Raw genomic sequence first — 18,537 nt, forward strand, 5'->3', positions numbered from 1 at the left:
AAAATTATAGCTAATGTTTTTGACTACTTGATATGTTCTAGACATTATGATATTCAAAAAATCTATCGTCTAATATTTTTTGAAAGGCTATTTTAAAAAATACATAATTTAATTCTTACAGTAACTCTATGGGAGTACTTTCTCTCTGTAGCCCCATTTTACAGATAAGGAAATTCAGGCAGAGAGGTGAGTTGGCTTAATTAAAGTTGAGTTGAATTCCAATGCAAGCCACTTAGATGATTTCACCTTTTCTAGTAGCTGTATTAAAAATTAAAATGTCAAAAAGTATAAAAAATTAAAGGAAACATGAAAATAATTTTAAGAATATATTTTGTTTAACTCAGTATATGTAAAATGTTTGTTTGAACATGTAACCAGTAGAAACTTAATGAGATATTTCACATTCCTTTCTGTTGTACTAATTATTTGAAATCTAGCGTGTATTTTACTCATAGAGCATATCTCAGTTTGCACTAGCCACATTTCCGGTGCTCAAGTGCCCTAAGTGGCTGGTGGCCGCTGCATTCAACAGTGTGGTGCTGGAGCTCTCTTTCTTTCTGTCTTTTTTTTTTTATTTAGATTTATTTATTTAATAGAGAGCATGAGCAGGAGGGGCAGAGGGAGAGGAAGAGAAAATCTCAAGCTGACTCCATGCTCAGTGTAGAGCCCAATGCAGGGCTTGATCTCACGACCCTGAGATCTCACCTGAGCCGAAACCAAGAGTGGGCACTTACCCGACTGCGCCACCCAGGTGCCCCTGGAGCTCACATTCTTAATCATTATGCTGTTTAGAGTAGACTTCATGAAAAGCATAATTTCCACTTAAATTTTTTTTAATGAATACTTCTTCTTTTTTTTTTTTTTTAGATTTTTTTTTTTTTTTTATTTAACAGAGATAGAGAGCACAAGTAGGCAGAGCGGCAGACAGAGGGAGAGCGAGAAGCAGGCTCTCCGCTGAGCAGGGAGCCCAATGCGGGGCTCGATCCCAGTACCCTGGGATCATGACCTGAGCTGAAGGCAGCTGCTTAACCAACTGAGCCACCCAGGCGCCCCTTTAATGAATACTTCTTTAAAAGTACTGAATATATCAAATTATTCTGGCCCTTTGGGGCTTTAGTTTTGCGTAGGTAGTCAGCACAGGAAAACCATTAAATGCAAGCTGAAGTCTGCAGTCCTCCTTTGGAGTTTCTTGATTTTTTTCTTTTTTTTTTAATATTCCAGAGTTTATTCAGTGATTCCCCTTTGACAGTTTAGTTTCCAGTTTTTACTATTACTAACATGTTACAATGAATATTCTTTTATATATTTTTTTTGGTGCATGGTCATATAATTCTCTGGAAAGACTTCTAGAAATGGAATTCCTGGTCGAAGGGTATATGCACTTATTATTTTGACGTTGCCAAATTGCCCTCCAGAAAGGCTCTACTGGTTTAAATGTCTACCAACAGTGTTTCGCTGTTTTAATTTACATTTCCCTGTTGGTACGGTTGAGCATCTTTTCATGTGCTTATTATTTTTATTTCTTCTCTTGTGAATTGTTCATATACTAACGTAATTTTTCATTAGGTTGTTTGTTGTTTTGTCATTGACTTGTAGGAGCTCTTTATATATTCTGTGAGAAAGAAAACTGCAGCCTCTAACAGGTGTCAGATAGGAGCTAACCTATACCTAGGTCCAGGTGTTCTCTACTTAAGATCAACAGTCTCAGAGAGCACCACCATCAGAGCAGGTTATTCTGTGCCTGTGATGGAATGAGACAAAAATAGCACTCTGTCATCAAATCTGAGCACAGATAAAAACAGGACACCATGCAAATCACAAAAATGACCAAACATCCCCCTTTTCCAGCTAACATGGGAGCCTATTGCTGTTTCACCAACTACAGCTTTTAGATCTGTTCCTGATGATTGATTTCTATCAAGTGATTTGCACTGGGAAATTTTTTGTGTCACAGAACTTCCGTGAAAATTTTCTAAAGCATAATAGCCCTTTCTGTGCCCTAGAACTTAGATGCTGGTGTGTACATAACTATATCTTACTTTGATCACTAAGGGTCTTCAGGAAGGGTAACTCACAGCACTTCTTTCTACAGGCTTAAAGGTGTAGAATTGGTTTGAATTTGTGGTTAACTAGGAATTTCACCAAAATGTTATTTTTCATAGAATCTCAGATGTGAGCTTGCCTTCTCCTGATAAAATAGTCTATCGATAAAAACAAAATTTAAAGATCATCAGTTAATTATTCCATTAATTATTGAACCGAGTTCTTACACAATTAGCAATAAGAAACTGTTAGATGTAAAGAAAAAAAAAATTAGAGTGTTGTGATCTTCGTTTTCAGTGCCATAGAGTAGAGATGACTTTGCTGCCACTTGAATGTATTTTCCTCATTTCCACTACTTCCCTGTAAGGAGCTGTTCAAACAATATCTTTATCGTATTTTAAAATTCATTTATCTCGAAGAAGATCCTAATTACCCTGCTTATTTCATACCCTTAAAAATATGAATGTACTACCAGGAAAGTTAGAAAAATATTTTCAAGCAAAAGCATATTTGCTTTTGGTCCAAAATATTTCTCATCTGTTAGCCTATGAGATGTAATTTGCAATGAGAAATCATTAGTTTACATTTTCAGGGGCTGTCATTCAGCCATATGGCCTTTAGATGAATGCATTTACTGCATGTTGATCACTGGACTGTCACATGTTTTTAATGGGATAAAAGAACCATTAAAATATTTTCTATGTTCGTTTCCAGTGAAGTCCTTGGAATATGTAAACAATTGGCAGATATTTTAAAAATGTTTCCCTTTACTTAAAAGTAACAACAAAACTTTGTATCGAATACAATTGTTCATAGTGTCAGTTAAAAATATTCTATTTATTTCTGTGTTTGTAAACTGTTATCTTCCAAAAGGATCGAATACCGGTAGTAGATGCTTAAATGAATGAGTAATAAATTTTTCAGTAAAAATGTAATATACTGTATATACTGAATTACTTCATAGTATAAAAGGCAAAAGGCATATAATAAAATGAGAAAAGGGGAAATTATATTCAGTACACTCCAAATAAGGAAAGCTAAGGCAAGTGATCTCTGAATGTTGTCTTGAGATCTGTAGCAACCAAGAGAGTAGTTTCGTTGTTGTAAAGGACATTGGATAACCTCACATAATTGCAAATGGCTTTTCATTCTTCCTCATTAGGAAATGATGTATGTCTGGAATGGTTTTCCAATAGTGAGCAAGAGAAGAGACCTTTCCGAAAATCTGTTGGTCACTGTCGAAAAGGCTGAGGCTGCTTTACAAAATGAAAGTAAGTATGAAAAGTAAAAGCCTGGAAATCTTTTTTATTACCACTCTCCTGCCCTTTCCCTGTGCATATCGGCCCATGTTCATTTGTGTGCGTCACAAGGACAAAGCACTTGGGCCGCAAGGGTCTGGGTGATTGTAATCAGAGGAAGGGAGGAATGACACATGCTGCAATGTGGACGAGCCTTGGGGACACAAGGCTACGTGAAAGATGCCGGTTGCAGAAGACAGCATATTGCATGGTTCCATTTATATGAGATATTGAGGATAGGTAAATCTATAAAGACTGAAAGTAGACTAGTGGTTTTATAACTAGGGATGGAGGAACTTGGGCGTGTGTGTGATAGCTTTTAACGGGTATGGCATTTCTTTTTGGAGTGATGAAAATGTTCTAAGACCGTGGTATTGGTTGTACAGCTCTGTAACATACTCAAAACCAGCGGACTGTGTACTTCCGGTGGGTGAATTGTATGGTATGTGAATTATATCTGAATAAGTTTGTCACTGAAAAAGATGAACAATCAGTCGAGTTTTAGAGTGCATTTCTGGTTTTTAGTTTGTGACTCTTCCCATGCCTCCTTTTGCTCGGTAATGACTATTATGTTTTTGCAGACACAGAAGATTGTTTTCCAGTTCAAATTTTATCACAGTTTAATTTTTGTACTCATTACTGTTGGTTGTCCTAGAGGCCTCTCTCCAGTTGACTGGGAGCTCCGGTTCCTGGAAGCAGCTGGTATAGTAGAAGGAAAATCAGGCCATCTGGGCTTACAGTCCCAGCCCTGCAGCTCTCAGACTCTGGGAAACATGCCTCATCATTCTGGGCCTCTGGTTTCTTGTAAAATGGGATAATGACACCCAAAAATACACAGATAATCTCCAAAGTTTTCTTGCTCTGACATTGTCTACTTCTCTAGCTTAAATAGAGGATCTATCTTTTGATAAATGATGCTATAAATGATAGTCTTTGTAATCCTTATCAACCTTGCAATCATTCAGGTTTTATCCTTTGGAATGTTCTAACTACGGAAGTAAAATGAAAACTTCATGGCGACAAACATGGCAAAGGGCATAGAAGTTCAGGAAAAGGCAGGGAAAATTATAACAGTTAACTCCTATTTCTTAACTGGAAAAAGATGGGCATTGATGGAGTGGCTAGCCCCATACTCAATATATTCTCCCCATGGGAAATTAATTATTGAACATAGCTCCAGGGATGAGGACCTCATTTGGATCATTTTTGTATTTGGAGCTATCGAATGAGGCTGAAATGTTAAATGAGATTCTTCTTTATAGTTATTGTTAAAAAATTAAACACATAATTATGATTGATAGATGTAGGTGAAAAAAGTTACGCATATTTTTACTACTACAACACAATTAATTTAGAGTATTTGTTTGTTCCATCCTAGCCTTATTTTTATAGTTATAATCATAGTGTACCTGGACACATATTATACTGCTTTTTTTTTCACTTAATATATCAAACTTTTTTAAATTGAAGTATAATTGACATATAACGTTATATTAGTTTCATGTGTATACCATAATGATTCAGTATTTGTGGACTCTCTAATGATCAGCACAATAAGTCTAGTTAACGTACATTACTATACATATTACAATTTTTTTTCTTGTGTTAGAACTTTTAAGATCTGCTCTCTTAGCAACTTTCAAATATGTAGTACAGTATTATTAACTATAGTCACCATGCTGTACATTATATCCCCATGATTTATTTTATAATGGGAAGTTTATACTTTTGACTCTCTTTACTCATTTCTCCTACCTCCCATGCCCCACCCCCGGCAACCACCAATTTATGAGCTTGCTTTTTTGTTTTCTTTTGTTTGTTTTAGATTTCACATAAGTGAGATCGTATGGTATTTGTCTTTCTCTGTCTGACTTATTTCATTACTTAGCATAATGCCCTCAAGGTCAATCCATGTTGTTGCAGAATGGCAAGATTTTCTTTTTTTATGGCTGAATAATATTCCGTGGTATGTATATACTACATTTTCTTTATCCATTCATCCACTATGGCTTCCATATCTCGGCTATTGTAAATAATGCTGTAATGAACATGAGGGTGCACATACTTTTTGAGTTGGTGTTTTCATTTTCTTTGGATAAATACCTAGAAGTGGAATTGCTAGATCATATGGTAGTTCTATTTTTATCATAGACTTTTAAATTGTTGTTAAATGGCTCTTACAATAATTTCAAAAGCTTCACAGCACTCCATGGAATTAATGTATTATAATTTAATCAACTCTTTCAATATTGTTGGGCATTTCGGCTGCTTTCCATATTTAAAATAATTCTAGTTTTAGATTGCCATCAATAAGGAGAAGAAATATAAAAGAATGAAAGGGGAATCAGTGGCCTTAATTGCTAATAAGGTCAAGGTTTCAGGCAGGATAGCTGAAGAAGTCAGTAGAACAAAAAGCAGTGATGTTCTGAGGCCACAGACCAGCACCCCTGCCCCCCAATTCTCCCAAATAACCATTCTGCGAATATAAACTGGTAATCACAGGGAGATCAGGTAAATGGAATATTCTACTTTACTATTAGAAAAAAGTCACCTGCAAAGGTCCTCTATTGATGGAGGGTGAGTAATGTCAGTCTCCCATATTAAAGGCAGCATTTTTATAAAAGAACTGTGGTTCCCTTTCTCTCCTTTTTCCTCCCCCTTACAGAAAAGTATTAAACTTCAGCCCCTATGAGCTGGGGCTTAGGTATGGTAGCCAAAATATTGAAGTATTTATCTTCATGGACTGATAATTCTCTGTGATCTCTGGGCACCAGGGAAACAAGTGGATGAAAAGGTTCAAGAAACTGAAATCAAAAAGAGAAATCTAAAGTTTGTATTATTTAACAGAGAACCAAAGGAGTGTATGTATAAGAACAAACTTAACAGTCTCATTATATGGACATTTTAGACTTTCTTTGTATGTTCTAGATGTTCCATTAATAATATATTATCTACATAGTTTCTATATATAGAGTTGCATTAAGCTTCTTTACTATTCTTTTTACAATTATATCTTGTTAATTTTCAAAAATTATTTTATTTTATTTATTTTTATTTTTATCTCATGACCGTAAGATCAAGACCTGAGCTGATGAGATCAGGAGTCAGATGCTTAACGACTGAGCCACCCAGGTGCCTCTCCTTTTAATTTTTAATTGTAGTACACAAAATTTGCCATGTGCCCCATTTTTAACTGTACAGTTCAGTAATGCTTTGTTCACATAGTTGTGCAACCAGTCCCCAGGACTTTTCCATACCCATTAAAAATAGCTCTCCATTTCCCTTTCCCCACTGCCTCTGGCAACCACAGTTACACTTTTTGTTACTATGAATTTGACTATGTTAGGTTGCTCATATGAGTGGAATCCTACATTATTTGTCCTTTTGGGACTGGCTTATTTCACTTTGCATAATGGCGCCTCAGAGAATGGGGTCCCTGGGTGGCTCAGTCGGTTAAGCGTCTGCCTTTGGCTCAGGCCTTGATCCCGGGGTCCTGGGATCGAGCTCCCCATGTCGGGCTATCTGCTCAGTGGGGAGTTTCCTTCTCCCTCTCCATCTGCCTCTCCCCCTGCTTGTGCTCTCCCTCTCTCTCTGTGTGTCAAATAAATAAAATCTTAAAAAAAAAATGGCCTCAGGGTATATCCATGTTGTAGCATGTGTGAGAATTTCCCTCTTTAAGGCTGCATAATATTCCACTGAATGTATATATCACATTTTGCTTTTCCATTTATCCACTGTTGCACATTGAGTTGCTTCCACTTTTTGGCTATTGCAAATAATACTTCTATGTAAAATTTTTTTGAGATTGTTTTCAGTTCTTTTATTTATTTTTAAAGATTTTATTTATTTATTTGAAAGAGAGAGAGAGGGAATACAAGTGGGGGGGAGGGGTAGAGGGAGAAGCAGGCTACCCGCCGAGCAGGGAACCCGACGCAGGGCTCCATCTCAGGACCCTGGGATCATGACCCGAGCCTAAGGCAGACGCTTAACTGACTGAGCCACCCAGGTGCTCCGCTTTCAGTTCTTTTAGGTATATCCCCAGAAGTAGAATTGCTGGATCATGTGGCATTTCTATTTTAAATTTTTTGAGGAATTGTCATACTGTTTTCTGTAATGGCTGTACCATTTTACATTCCCTCCAGCAGTTCACAAGGTTCTAATTTCTCTATATCCTCACTAGTATTTTTAATATCCTGGTTTTTTTTTTTTTTGGTACTAGCCATTCTAATGGATGTGAAATGATCTTTACTATTTTCCTTCAAAAAAGGAAAAATATTTCAGTTTGATTTGAGTGTAAAGTCAACATGAAGTTACATCATTTTGAATTTTAGATGAAATGAAACTCCATGAAAGTTCACCTTAAAAAATGAGATTGCACAAAATGCACCTTTGTAATATCCATTTGGGCTTTTAAACAAATTTTAGTGTTCATTTTTGTTCAACTAATTGGGCTACATTTTATTAACTTGCTCATTTGAACACTCTTAGATTTTCCATACTAGATATAGAATTGTGATAGGCTGAGAAAACATTGTTCCTGCCAGTAGGAGAATTATCTATGATTAAAACCCACATATCCACAAACCAAATGGGAAAATGGATATGTTTTTAATAAGTGGATATGTAAAAACTGGGAGGTGAAGGAAAACCTCTTTTTTTTAATGAAAACATTTGTAGAGTATTCCCCCCACCCCGGAAAAGTGGACCATCTTGTTCTTTGTGTTTTTTTTTTTTTTTTTTTTGACAGAGAGAGAGATGGCAAGAGCAGGAACACAAGCAGGGGGAGTGGGAGAGGGAGAAGCAGGCTTCCCGCCGAGCAGGGAGCCCGATGTGGGGGCTCGATCCCAGGACTCTGGGAACATGACCTGAGCTGAAGGCAGACGCTTAATGACTGAACCACCCAGGCACCCCTCTTTGTGTTTTTTCTACAAATGTAAGGGCTTTGGCTCAGTTGAATAAATTCTGACATTTGAATGTCTATCCTTTGTAGTATAGACTAATATTTACCACCAGAGAGCGGGGCCTTTTTATATTAAGAAGTCCTGAGGGACCATTGGATTGTTCTCTATTTGAGCAGGATCTTCAGCCTTTACCTCAAAGTTTATTTTGTCCCATTATTGGTTGGGGGAAAAATGTAAAGGAGTAATATATGTATCTGACTAAGTATGTACAGTGCAATAGAGGCTTGAAAAACCAGACTGCTCTCTCCATTCATTCCTTGTTTTTTTAATGATCTATTGAGATGATCAGCTTAGAGATGTTTAAGGAGGGCTGGGGAAAGCTCAGACAGATGCACTGTACTTTGTACAATTCTGTTTTTGTATGTGTTCCCTCTGGGTAAAAAAAAAATAATAAAAGTTTTCTTTCCTAAAGATTTTGTACACAAAATTTATGATAATCTCTTCCAGGTCCATTATTTTATGCAGGAAAATTACCAGAGTTCCACCTCTGCTCCCTCGCTCCCCTCAGTAATGGCCTTTTAGTAATTAAGCTCTTATCTTTCAGAGCAAGGGGAAAAAAAAATCCAAAACTGAAAAAATGAAGTGAAGTTGTAAACCCGAGGTGACTCCAGCCTCCACCCCCTTTCTCCCCAGTATTGGGAATTGCATGTGTTTTTGCTTTTCCCCTTGGCAGGTGTCTCTAAAGTAAAGAGGGTGGAAGATACAGTTGGTGTTTTACTCTGACAGTGTGATTATGAAAGGCCCGTTCGGGATACAAAGGGAAGGATACAGTTTAATAAGTGAAGAACACTTGGTGTAATATGCCTGGAGTCAGTGTCTGCCACTAATTCCATTAGTGTTCCATTTGAAATCTAACTAAACTCAACATGGAGCCGGAAGTTGGTACAGTAGTTCTTCTCTGACTCTCTGTTGCAGTTAATTTGCTTTGTGAAATTATATAGCAAACATAATCAGGGTTACATAAAAGGGGAAATGCTACTTTACGGCTTTTCACTTTCTAAATCTGTTTTTGAATTTTTCCTTTGGTGCATTTCAGCTAGTTTCTAAAAAGTTCAGTGTGGATATTTTTGTAGTTTGGGCTTCAAACTTTCTTTTTCCTCAGCCTACCCTCTGTTTTATTAAGTTAAGCAGATCTTTTTTTTTTTTTTTAATTTTTTATTGTTATGTTAATCACCATACATTACATCATTAGTTTTTGAGTTAGATCATTTATATTGAGTTCCAACAAGAATACATCATTGACAGCATCATTAGTTTTTGATGTAGTGTTCCATGATTCATTGTTTGTGCATAACACCCAGTGCTCCATGCAGAACGTGCCCTCTTTAATACCCATCACCAGGCTAACCCATCCTCCCACCCCCCCTCCCCTCTAGAACCCTCAGTTTGTTTTTCAGAGTCCATCGTCTCTCATGGTTCGTCTCCCCCTCCGATTTCCCCCCCTTCATTCTTCCCCTCCTGCTATCTTCTTCTTTTTTTTTTTCTTTCTTAACATATATTGCATTATTTGTTTCAGAGGTACAGATCTGTGATTCAACAGTCTTGCACAATTCACAGCAAGTTAAGCAGATCTTTTGTGATGAAAATGTGCTTTGGCAGCATTGTTGTATAATCTTCTTGGAATGTAAAATGGAAATTGTGTGTTGAAATGTTCATCTGTGAACTCACCCATGAGGTTGAGAATCATGATAAAGCATTCAGGTTTTAAGGGAAAATAATCATCTGACAGAGAGTACTCTGTGGTCTGAGGAAATAATAGTTTTGCTAAGGTTTGGAGGAAGGTGGTATCTTCGGACCCATTTTCCATATCCTTAACTTATGATCTAATAAAAGCTAAGTGCAGCTTTAGTGGTACTTTAATTTTCCATAGTTTTATGTCGGTTCCTCAGCAAAACCATCATGCACTGAGCACCAGAATTTCATGCTAAGACAAACTGTCATAAAATGCTAATACAGAACTCAATAGAATGCACAAAAATGATACTAAAAACTAGCATCCAGTTTGGACCCTAAGGGTTTTGTTCTAGGCCTGGAAAGATATTGCTTCTTATATATGTATTTCAGTGAGCATCCATGATTAGAAACATATAGATATGTTTGTGTGTGTGTGTGTATGTGTGTGTGTGTGTGTGTGTGTGGCCGAGGGGGTGGGGGGGAGCTGAAAAATGGTCCTTAAGTAATAGGAATATCAACTTGATGTTGATATCTGTGATTCTTCTTGGTGAATGAACTATCAGAGCTTGGAAGTGAGAGGTGAATATCAGCTGTTTTTAGCGCCTAGAAGTAAAGTGACCTCCTTCCAGTTGGTTAAGTAGCATCATTAACCTCCCATAAACAAGCAGTTTACTAACTCAAAACACCAGCATGTGTTAATGGTGATTTCTGAGGTTTGTACTGAAAGCAGGGGAGTCTCAATATGAGGACTCCCAGGCCTCAGTGGTTCGGTTTACTCCCTGTCCCACCCCCTGTATTGTCACAGCCGGAAATGTATAAATTATCAGTGTGTCTTGGGAATGACTAAGTTGCAGTCACTTGAGAAAGCTCCCCAATTCAAAAGTGTTAGATGTGAAATGTCTACCTTTGTCAGGTTGGTGTCACACGAGATATGGTTCCTTTTGTTTAATATTCTACAGCCTTGGGCTGTAGAAGGCAAAGAGTCATTTTCAAAAGGGAAAACGTGGTGAAAGAAAACCCTTTATGTTAGCCTCAAGCACTTGCACGTTCGTGAGGGTTTTGGGTAACTTGCATGTACTTGGGAACCGTTTTGTCTGATTTTATGACAGAATTTCCCCCCAAAATAACAAAACCTGGGAGAATTGATAAGTTGTTAACAGAATGGTCTGGAGAGGGTATTCTACTTCCTGAATTTTTAATGGGTAGGAAGCCATCTGCTTCTCCATATGGAAGTGTTATCCTCCCCTGCGTGAAGCCAGCAGGGTTAGAAATCAGAGCCACAGGGGGAGGCAGCCTTCTTGCTCCTCACTGCTTGACCTTTTGTAGAATTAATACAGCTCTTACTTTATTTAGAGTTCAGAGTTCCTATTGTACAGCTAAGGCCACCTAACTCAGAATGAGCACTGAGCACCTGAAGAAAGATTTTCAAGTGGATAGATGTTCAAGTTCTATTTCAATAAAATGGTGTATTAAGGTAGTAAGCTGCCTCTTCTTTTAATTTAAAATATTTTCATTGTGTTTTATTAAGTGAAGCATAACAAATGGTAGAAATATTTTCCTTACTTTTCAGTGATCCCCCCAAAACCTCGTAGCTATTCGTTCTCCCTCTTCCTTGGGGTTTTATTTATTTATTTAATTAATTAATTTTATTTTTTATTTTTCCTTGGGATGTTAAAAAGTGGTTTTCCTTTTGTGTGTGCTTTCTGTTTGTTTGGCTTTAGACATAAGCGACTACTCTGTGGACGACGACTGCTTAGTGAAGCTGCTGAAGGGCTGCTGCCTGAAGAACCTACAGCGGCCCCTGCAGGCCGAACTGTGCTTCAATCACGTCATCCAAAGGTACAGACAAACCGGGAGGCCGAGCGGAGTGCGGATTGCGGTTTCCAGGGAATTGCTGGGAGAGAGTGACGTGCTCTCCCGCTGCGAGTGTTCGCTGTTACCAGGAAGAGAATCCAGTAGTGCTCTCTTTGTCCTTTGAGACTAGACTTGGAGCCTAAGTAGGACATGGCTTTATGCATTTCTACTTGGTGTTGAAGGGGAACACTAAGTTCCATGAAAACTAAACACTAGCTTAGGTGAGAATGTCAGAGGACTGGTGAGGACTGGTGTCCTTATAAAGAGGAAAGGGACCATGTCTTTTTCCCAAATAAGTAATCTACTGTTTTTAGTAAACATGTTAAAGAAGTAGCCATTGATAAAAAAAAAAAAAAAAATTAAAAAAAAAAGTATCCATTGAATTCAATTTTACTGGTGTTTCTGGAAGGATCAAAAGGGTGACCCATTTGAGCTATGTGTTACGTTTATCCAATATACAGTGAATTGTTTGCTCATGTGTTTTGTAATTTTGGATCGTGAGCTCCCCTTCAGTGGGGTTTTATCTCGAGACACCTATGAGGCTAGGATGGAAGAAGAGTCTCTAAAGTGATTTTGATTTTATTTCTGCCAGGTGCCCCCAAAACTTTTTCAGTCCAGGCCCACTTTCATGTTAATGTCATTGCCTAGAGGTTCTTGGATCCTTTGGGCCACGTAAACTTGAATTGCAAATTCATGTGAGGACAAGCCTATTGGTTATTAATTTCCCATGGAATGTGTTTTTTCCTTCCAACCTGGATGCAGGCCGAGGAGCCAAGTGCCCGTGGCTTCCTCCTCTGCCAGTGAGTGGGTTTTTCCAATCTGCCCTTTCTCTGATGGAGAATGGCCCCAGCTTTATATAGAGGTCTCAGGCTCTGCTCTTCTGTGGACTCAAGGCCTCATCTGCGTGGACACTGAGATATAAAGCCCTGGTTGATTAAGGCCGAAACAGATCCCAGGACTACTTTGACATCATCCACACACTTAAGAGTTCTGGCTTTGTTTTGTTTTCAGTTTGAGAGTTTTTCTTATGTTCTTGTGAGCTTAGTTATGCATTTGGAAGGGCATTACTTATATATATATTTTTTATTGCTTCTTGATGTTTTATGGTCAGATTTCATAATATTGCTGAAAACAGAAGTGTCGACCACTTATTTATTGACTTTTTTTTTAGCCTTATAGGACTTAACAATATAAGGTAATACAGTGTTTTTATTTCTTAGCCTTGTGCTCGCTTTGGCAGCACATATACTAAAATATTTCTTAGCCTTATAAGACTTAACAATATAAAGTAATACAGTGTTCTTATTTCTAAATGGAGTCATTTCCTGAACACATTCATTTTTTAGGAGGATGACTTTGTCCTTTCCAGGGTTAATCTTTGAAGATCTGCATGCATTCATCTTCCTAAGGGTCGTAAACAATGCTCAGTACTGGATTTAGATCAAAGAATAAAATAAAAGATGAATATATTCAAAACAAACTATTTATTGCCATCGTTTATTAGATTCCTTGATTGTATAATGACAGTTCTCTCTGGTAATAGGCTTAGTGCTGCACCTGTTTTCTGAGGAATGGGGAAAGTACATACATTGAAAAAGAATGATTTGTTTCTTGTTCTGTTAAGACTTAATCGCTTTTCTTTCACTCTTTTAGTGAAAAGCTACTGAAGTATGATCACTATCTAGTGCCATTTACTCTGTTTGAGTTGGCCTTTTTGTACAAAAGCCAAGGGGAAATTGACAAGGCCATAAAGACCCTAGAAACTGCAAGGTAAGTGACGATGGCAGCTTTTCCTGCTTGCTGTGGAGTCAGGAACATGGACACTAGTGTAACCACAGCAGTAATATTGTATACTTAGAAGTTAAAACATGAATGAAAAATGAGTAATAATGTTATGTTCATGACTTTTGCTGTAGTTGTGCTATTTCCAGCCTTTTTAATGCCTGGCCCTATGACTGTTTACAAGTGTTGTGATTGTGGGCATCTCTATGCCAGACTTCTAACCTATTCTCTTCTGGATTGGGGTTGGCAGATGTTTTCTGTAAAGGGCCAGATAGTAAGTGTATTTGGTTTTACAGTATAAGGTCTCATTGCAACTTCTAATTGAATTGAAGCAGCCACAGAAGACAGCTTGTAAATAAATGGGTATATCTGGATTTGGCCATTATTTGGGTCACAGTTTGCTGACCCTTGGTGTCTTCAACCATATCTCTCGTTTCCCTGAAGGGCCGCTGATTGGAAGACGCCCTCTGGATCTTTCCCTGGCTCTCTTTTCTTTCTGTCTACTGTGGTAATTTCAAAGCATTTTCATTTCTGCTAGACAATGGCTCTCAGACTTGTGATCATGGCTCACTTAAAACCCTGTGGTCTGTTTGCCTTGAATACTTCTTACAGGAGAAAGAATGACATAATAGCTTTAAGCCATAAATAGCTTAGTGATTCATTGGTTTGTTCATTTACTCAAATTCAGCGAGTATTCACTGAGCACTTATTATGTGCCAGACACTAGTAAAGGCTCTAGACAGACATCTATACATAAACAGGCAACGTTTCCTCTTGCTTAGTTAGAGGGAGATGTTGAATAAGCCAACAAGTAGGAAAACCAGCAATGGTATATGCTTTGCTGAGATTTATAGTATGATATGGAGTCCCTGGGTATTACCTTAAATTGAGTTGAGTCTGGAAGGTTTCCTTGCGGAGATGATATTGTAGTTGAGATTTGCATATTTAAAGCCAGTCTTGAGAAGATCAGTCACCAAAAGACTGGGTGGGGAGCATTCCTGGCTGAAGCCACAGCTAGGAAACCTATAAACTGGACGGTTGAGCCACTAGATAGTACATGATGCTCTTTACTGAAATGGGGTATGCTTAGAAGAGCAGGTTCCAGGAAAGGAGAAAACATACTTCTGTTTAGGACCGTGGGATTTTGAGGTGCTCGTTGGGTGTCCATGTGGAGACGGACAAAATATACAAGCATGGAGTTCAGTGGAAACATCAAGGCTGAATGTAGAGATTTCAAAGTCACCTGCACAGAGACAGTGATATTTAAAGCCATGATACTTGAAGTGATTCTGGGAAAATAATATAACTAGAGAGAAAGGTTCAGCACAGAGCCTTGGGATATGCCATCATTTTAGACATGAAACAATAAGATTAAGAAGAAGTGGCCAGTGAGTTAGGAGGACATCCGGGAAAGCCAAGTGAACAAAGTGTTTCAAAGAGAAGCGAGTGGTCATTTGTGAGGATGGCTGCTGAGAGGTCAAGCAAGGTGAGTCCAGAGAAGTGGCTGCTGAACCTGGCAGCGTGAAGATCATCAGTGACTTTGACCTGTGAGGGGAGAAAATGGAGTCAGCTACTTCAGGCAACTTTTCAGGATGTTTTCCTGTGAATAAAGCCTAGTAATGGGAAAGAAGCTTTGGGGGCATCACGGAACCAAGAGAGAGGGTGCTGCTGCTGCTAATTTTTTTAAAGGGTGATATTAGGGGCGCCTGGGGGACTCAGTCAGTTGGGCATCTGCCTTCGGCTCAGGTCATGATCCCTGGGTCCTGGGATGGAGCCCCGCATCGGGCTCCCTGCTCCGCGGGGAGCCTGCTTCTCCCTCTCCCTCTGCTGTTCCCCCTGCTTGTGCTCTCTCTCTCTCTCTCTCCAAATAAATAAAAATCTTTAAAAAAAAATAAAGGGTGATATCAGAGTGAGTCACTTTTAAAGCTAATTTTGTTGAGAGTGAGAATGACTCATATTTCAGCTGACATGTATGTATCTTCAAATCTAGCTATTGGAAAATTAGGGACTCTCATTACTGTTGTTTGCAGTATTCATTGTTTGGACCTACTTGGTGTTACCTAAGCAATGCACAATAAGACAAATTTATAATGATGAAAATAAAAGATTGGTAATACACTACTAAAAAGGAAGACCACCAGTGATCAAAAGTCACCACTAACTCAAGCCAGTGCTAATGAAGCCACCGTAAACAGACTTCCCAATATTTTCAAGACTTTCAATTGTCTGCATTTTCCCTTATTCTGTTGGAGCTTCTCAAAGTTGCCAAAATTAGTGGCCAGGCATTTAGGAAAATACTCAATTACATCCTCTGGTAACCCGTATTGTGAATAGTAACCCTTATCAAGGTTACCAGTGAGCAGCTCTTAGCCCTCTCTAAAATGAAGGGCTGTAGAAGGACAGTATTGCCATGCAAAGGAGTTACAGTTCACCCACGGGCCAAGGTGGTATGTGAAAGCAGGAGCCCAAAGTCAAAGCCATTCCGCTGTGCCGATTCTTAACAATTCTAGCAGACGGAAGTGAGCACGGATGAGCTAAGTAAACATTTTAACTAATCTGCGGATTTCTATGGCCCCTTCTGACATTGTCCCACAACTGTTGGCCAAACGATTGATATTTGCCTGTGAGAATTGGAGTAAGTAATTTTGGTATCACCACATAATCCTGATTTCTTTGTTGTAGTTGTTTCATGAGGGTTTCAGTGTGATTTCTCTGGGGGGGGGGGGTGGTGATTGATAATGTTCACGTGAAGCTGCCTTAAAATTCCTGGTTTAGAGAAGGAAGTCAACTATTTAGGAATAGTTCACAAAATTTGTTAAACCCTCTTCATAAGCTTCTGGCTGTGTTTGTGAATGGCTTGGTCATTGAATAGGAACTTGCTACTCAAAGTATGACTTTCAAATCACTGCCAGGAAGCTTCTAGAAATAGAGAATATTGCCATCCTCCTTCGCTCACAGGATTGGAATCTACATTTTAACAAGATCTGCTGTTAATGCATATTCACGTTTGGAAGCAAATAAGGAATGAAGATGAGAAGAAGGGGAGGTGGTGATGTTTCCCTTGGATACAAAGGGATTTTGACATTACAATTTCATTGTTATTTTCTTTAGAAACAACTACAAAGATTACTCCATGGAGTCCAGGCTACACTTCCGAATTCAGGCAGCTCTTCACCTCTGGAAAAAAACTTCCTCCGATTGATCAGAACACGAAGGATGGAGTTTCCCCTCAGTTAGCACTGACATATGCTCTAGATTAGGCCTTGTATTAAAGTGGAAAAGTGATCTTGTGAATGAGAGACAAAAAACTAATTTTATTGTCAATATTTTTTATCATCTGTATTGTTTACTGTTGGTCTGCATAAATGTTTTTTTTTCCTATGAAACGATGTTCAATGTTCAGTACTGTCTAGAAAATTCTTATATTTTGCCTCTCCAAAAAGAATTTCATATTAGATTTGAATTGGAGAGTAAAGAAGTCTTTTAAAGGACTCAAAGGTACAATAAAGTCTGATTAGATTATTTATTTTTTTAATGTGGAAATTTATGTTTTAGTAGCAAAGGGCTGATAAGTTGAGCCATTTTTAGATTTGTTGGTCAGAGATATTTTGTTGCCTAGTATTTAAATTTAAGAGGGGAAATAAAAATCACTTACATTCAAAATAGATTAACAATAACCTGAAGTCTCCTGAACAAGACAGGCAGTGGGTGTGAATAGGGATAGGATAGTGTCCTTAATGGGTTGAAGGGAACTGTATCTAGAAAAGATGGTGAAATATTAGGTTTTGGGTTTTTTTTATTCTTCATGTAAGTTAAAGGTGGTGACATTTTTGAGCGACTATCCTTATTTTGAATGTACTTAAATCTATTATAATAACAAAATTCAAAAAACTCTGTCTAAAGGGAAGAAAAAGTCATATTTTAGAAATTATCCTCAACCTTAGCCATGAGAGTCTAAAATACATACGTTGATTATTTTTTCTATAGGAAGCAAAGTTCCTGCTGCTTTAAATGGTATGTAAAATATCAATAATTTTTATACTCATGATGTTGGTGAGTAAGATCTAATTTTCTAATCTGTCTAGCACTGTGATGGTTCCTTGTAAATATCTGGACCACGCTTTGTCCTTTATCTGGGAAACACAATCAGGGCAGAATGTGGGGCAGAGCCTGGCTCTGGTACTGCTTAGCAGTCACTGGGGTGACCTCTAGGGAGCCCCCTGCTCTCTGCATCAGCATATTTTCCTCATCTGTGAAATGGAAAAAGAACAGATGAATTTTCAAGGTCTCTTTTGGTTTTATAACTGTGAGTCTGTGTATTAGGCATTTTCAGCAAACAGTGTCAAACTGTTTAACTCAAGCTGTTAGCACAAAGTGCGTGTCTTATTCTACAATCATCTCTGTCTACCCCCACTCCGCCCCCCATATGTTGGGGTTAATGACAGGGTTGCATCCAGGGCGAGGAAAAATAATTCATGGATCCATAAATCAGGGTGTGGTCCTATTTCTGTTCTATTTTGAAGAGTAACTTATCATGGAAACCTCTGTAGTTTAACAGAACATCCCCAGATTGGGATCTGGAGCCCACCTGTGCTAGTCAGTAGTTCCTTGATGTGGATGGAGTACGTCCTTCATTCTTTCTGTGACTCCCATTTCCCCGGAGGGGGGGGGGGGCGAAAGCAACACAACTGCTTGGTGCTCGTGGCGGCTCAATTAGATGATGCGTAGGATAGCTTTTGGTAAACTGTGAAAGTCTATATGAATATATGAGTTGCCGTAATAATTATGGTTTTTATGCACTGATTACAATACCAACACAAAAATATTGGCTGAGTTTGTGGCCTCTGCTGTAAAATGAAGGAAGTGCAGAAATTCAAACACCTTTAAATTTATTCATGTGTTTGTCACTGACAATAACCCAGATT

General features: G+C 38.2%; 1 protein-coding gene across 3 annotated transcripts in view; it reads left to right on the forward strand.

Annotated features, from left to right (window-relative positions):
- The window catches only part of TTC39B (tetratricopeptide repeat domain 39B), a 119,816-nt gene extending 101,530 nt beyond the window's left edge, over positions 1-18,286 (forward strand). For all 3 annotated transcript variants that reach the window (XM_032392274.1, XM_032392275.1, XM_032392276.1), the window contains 4 exons: positions 3,206-3,314; positions 11,698-11,815; positions 13,484-13,600; positions 16,724-18,286. In XM_032392274.1, the coding sequence (XP_032248165.1) occupies positions 3,206-3,314; positions 11,698-11,815; positions 13,484-13,600; positions 16,724-16,814 (435 nt within the window). In that variant the 3' untranslated portion in view covers positions 16,815-18,286. The remainder of the gene's footprint in view (positions 1-3,205; positions 3,315-11,697; positions 11,816-13,483; positions 13,601-16,723) is intronic.
- Positions 18,287-18,537: the final 251 nt, after the last annotated feature.

This window comes from Phoca vitulina, unplaced genomic scaffold (genome assembly GCF_004348235.1).
Source record: "Phoca vitulina isolate PV1807 unplaced genomic scaffold, GSC_HSeal_1.0 scaffold67, whole genome shotgun sequence".
NCBI classification, from domain to species: domain Eukaryota; kingdom Metazoa; phylum Chordata; class Mammalia; order Carnivora; family Phocidae; genus Phoca; species Phoca vitulina.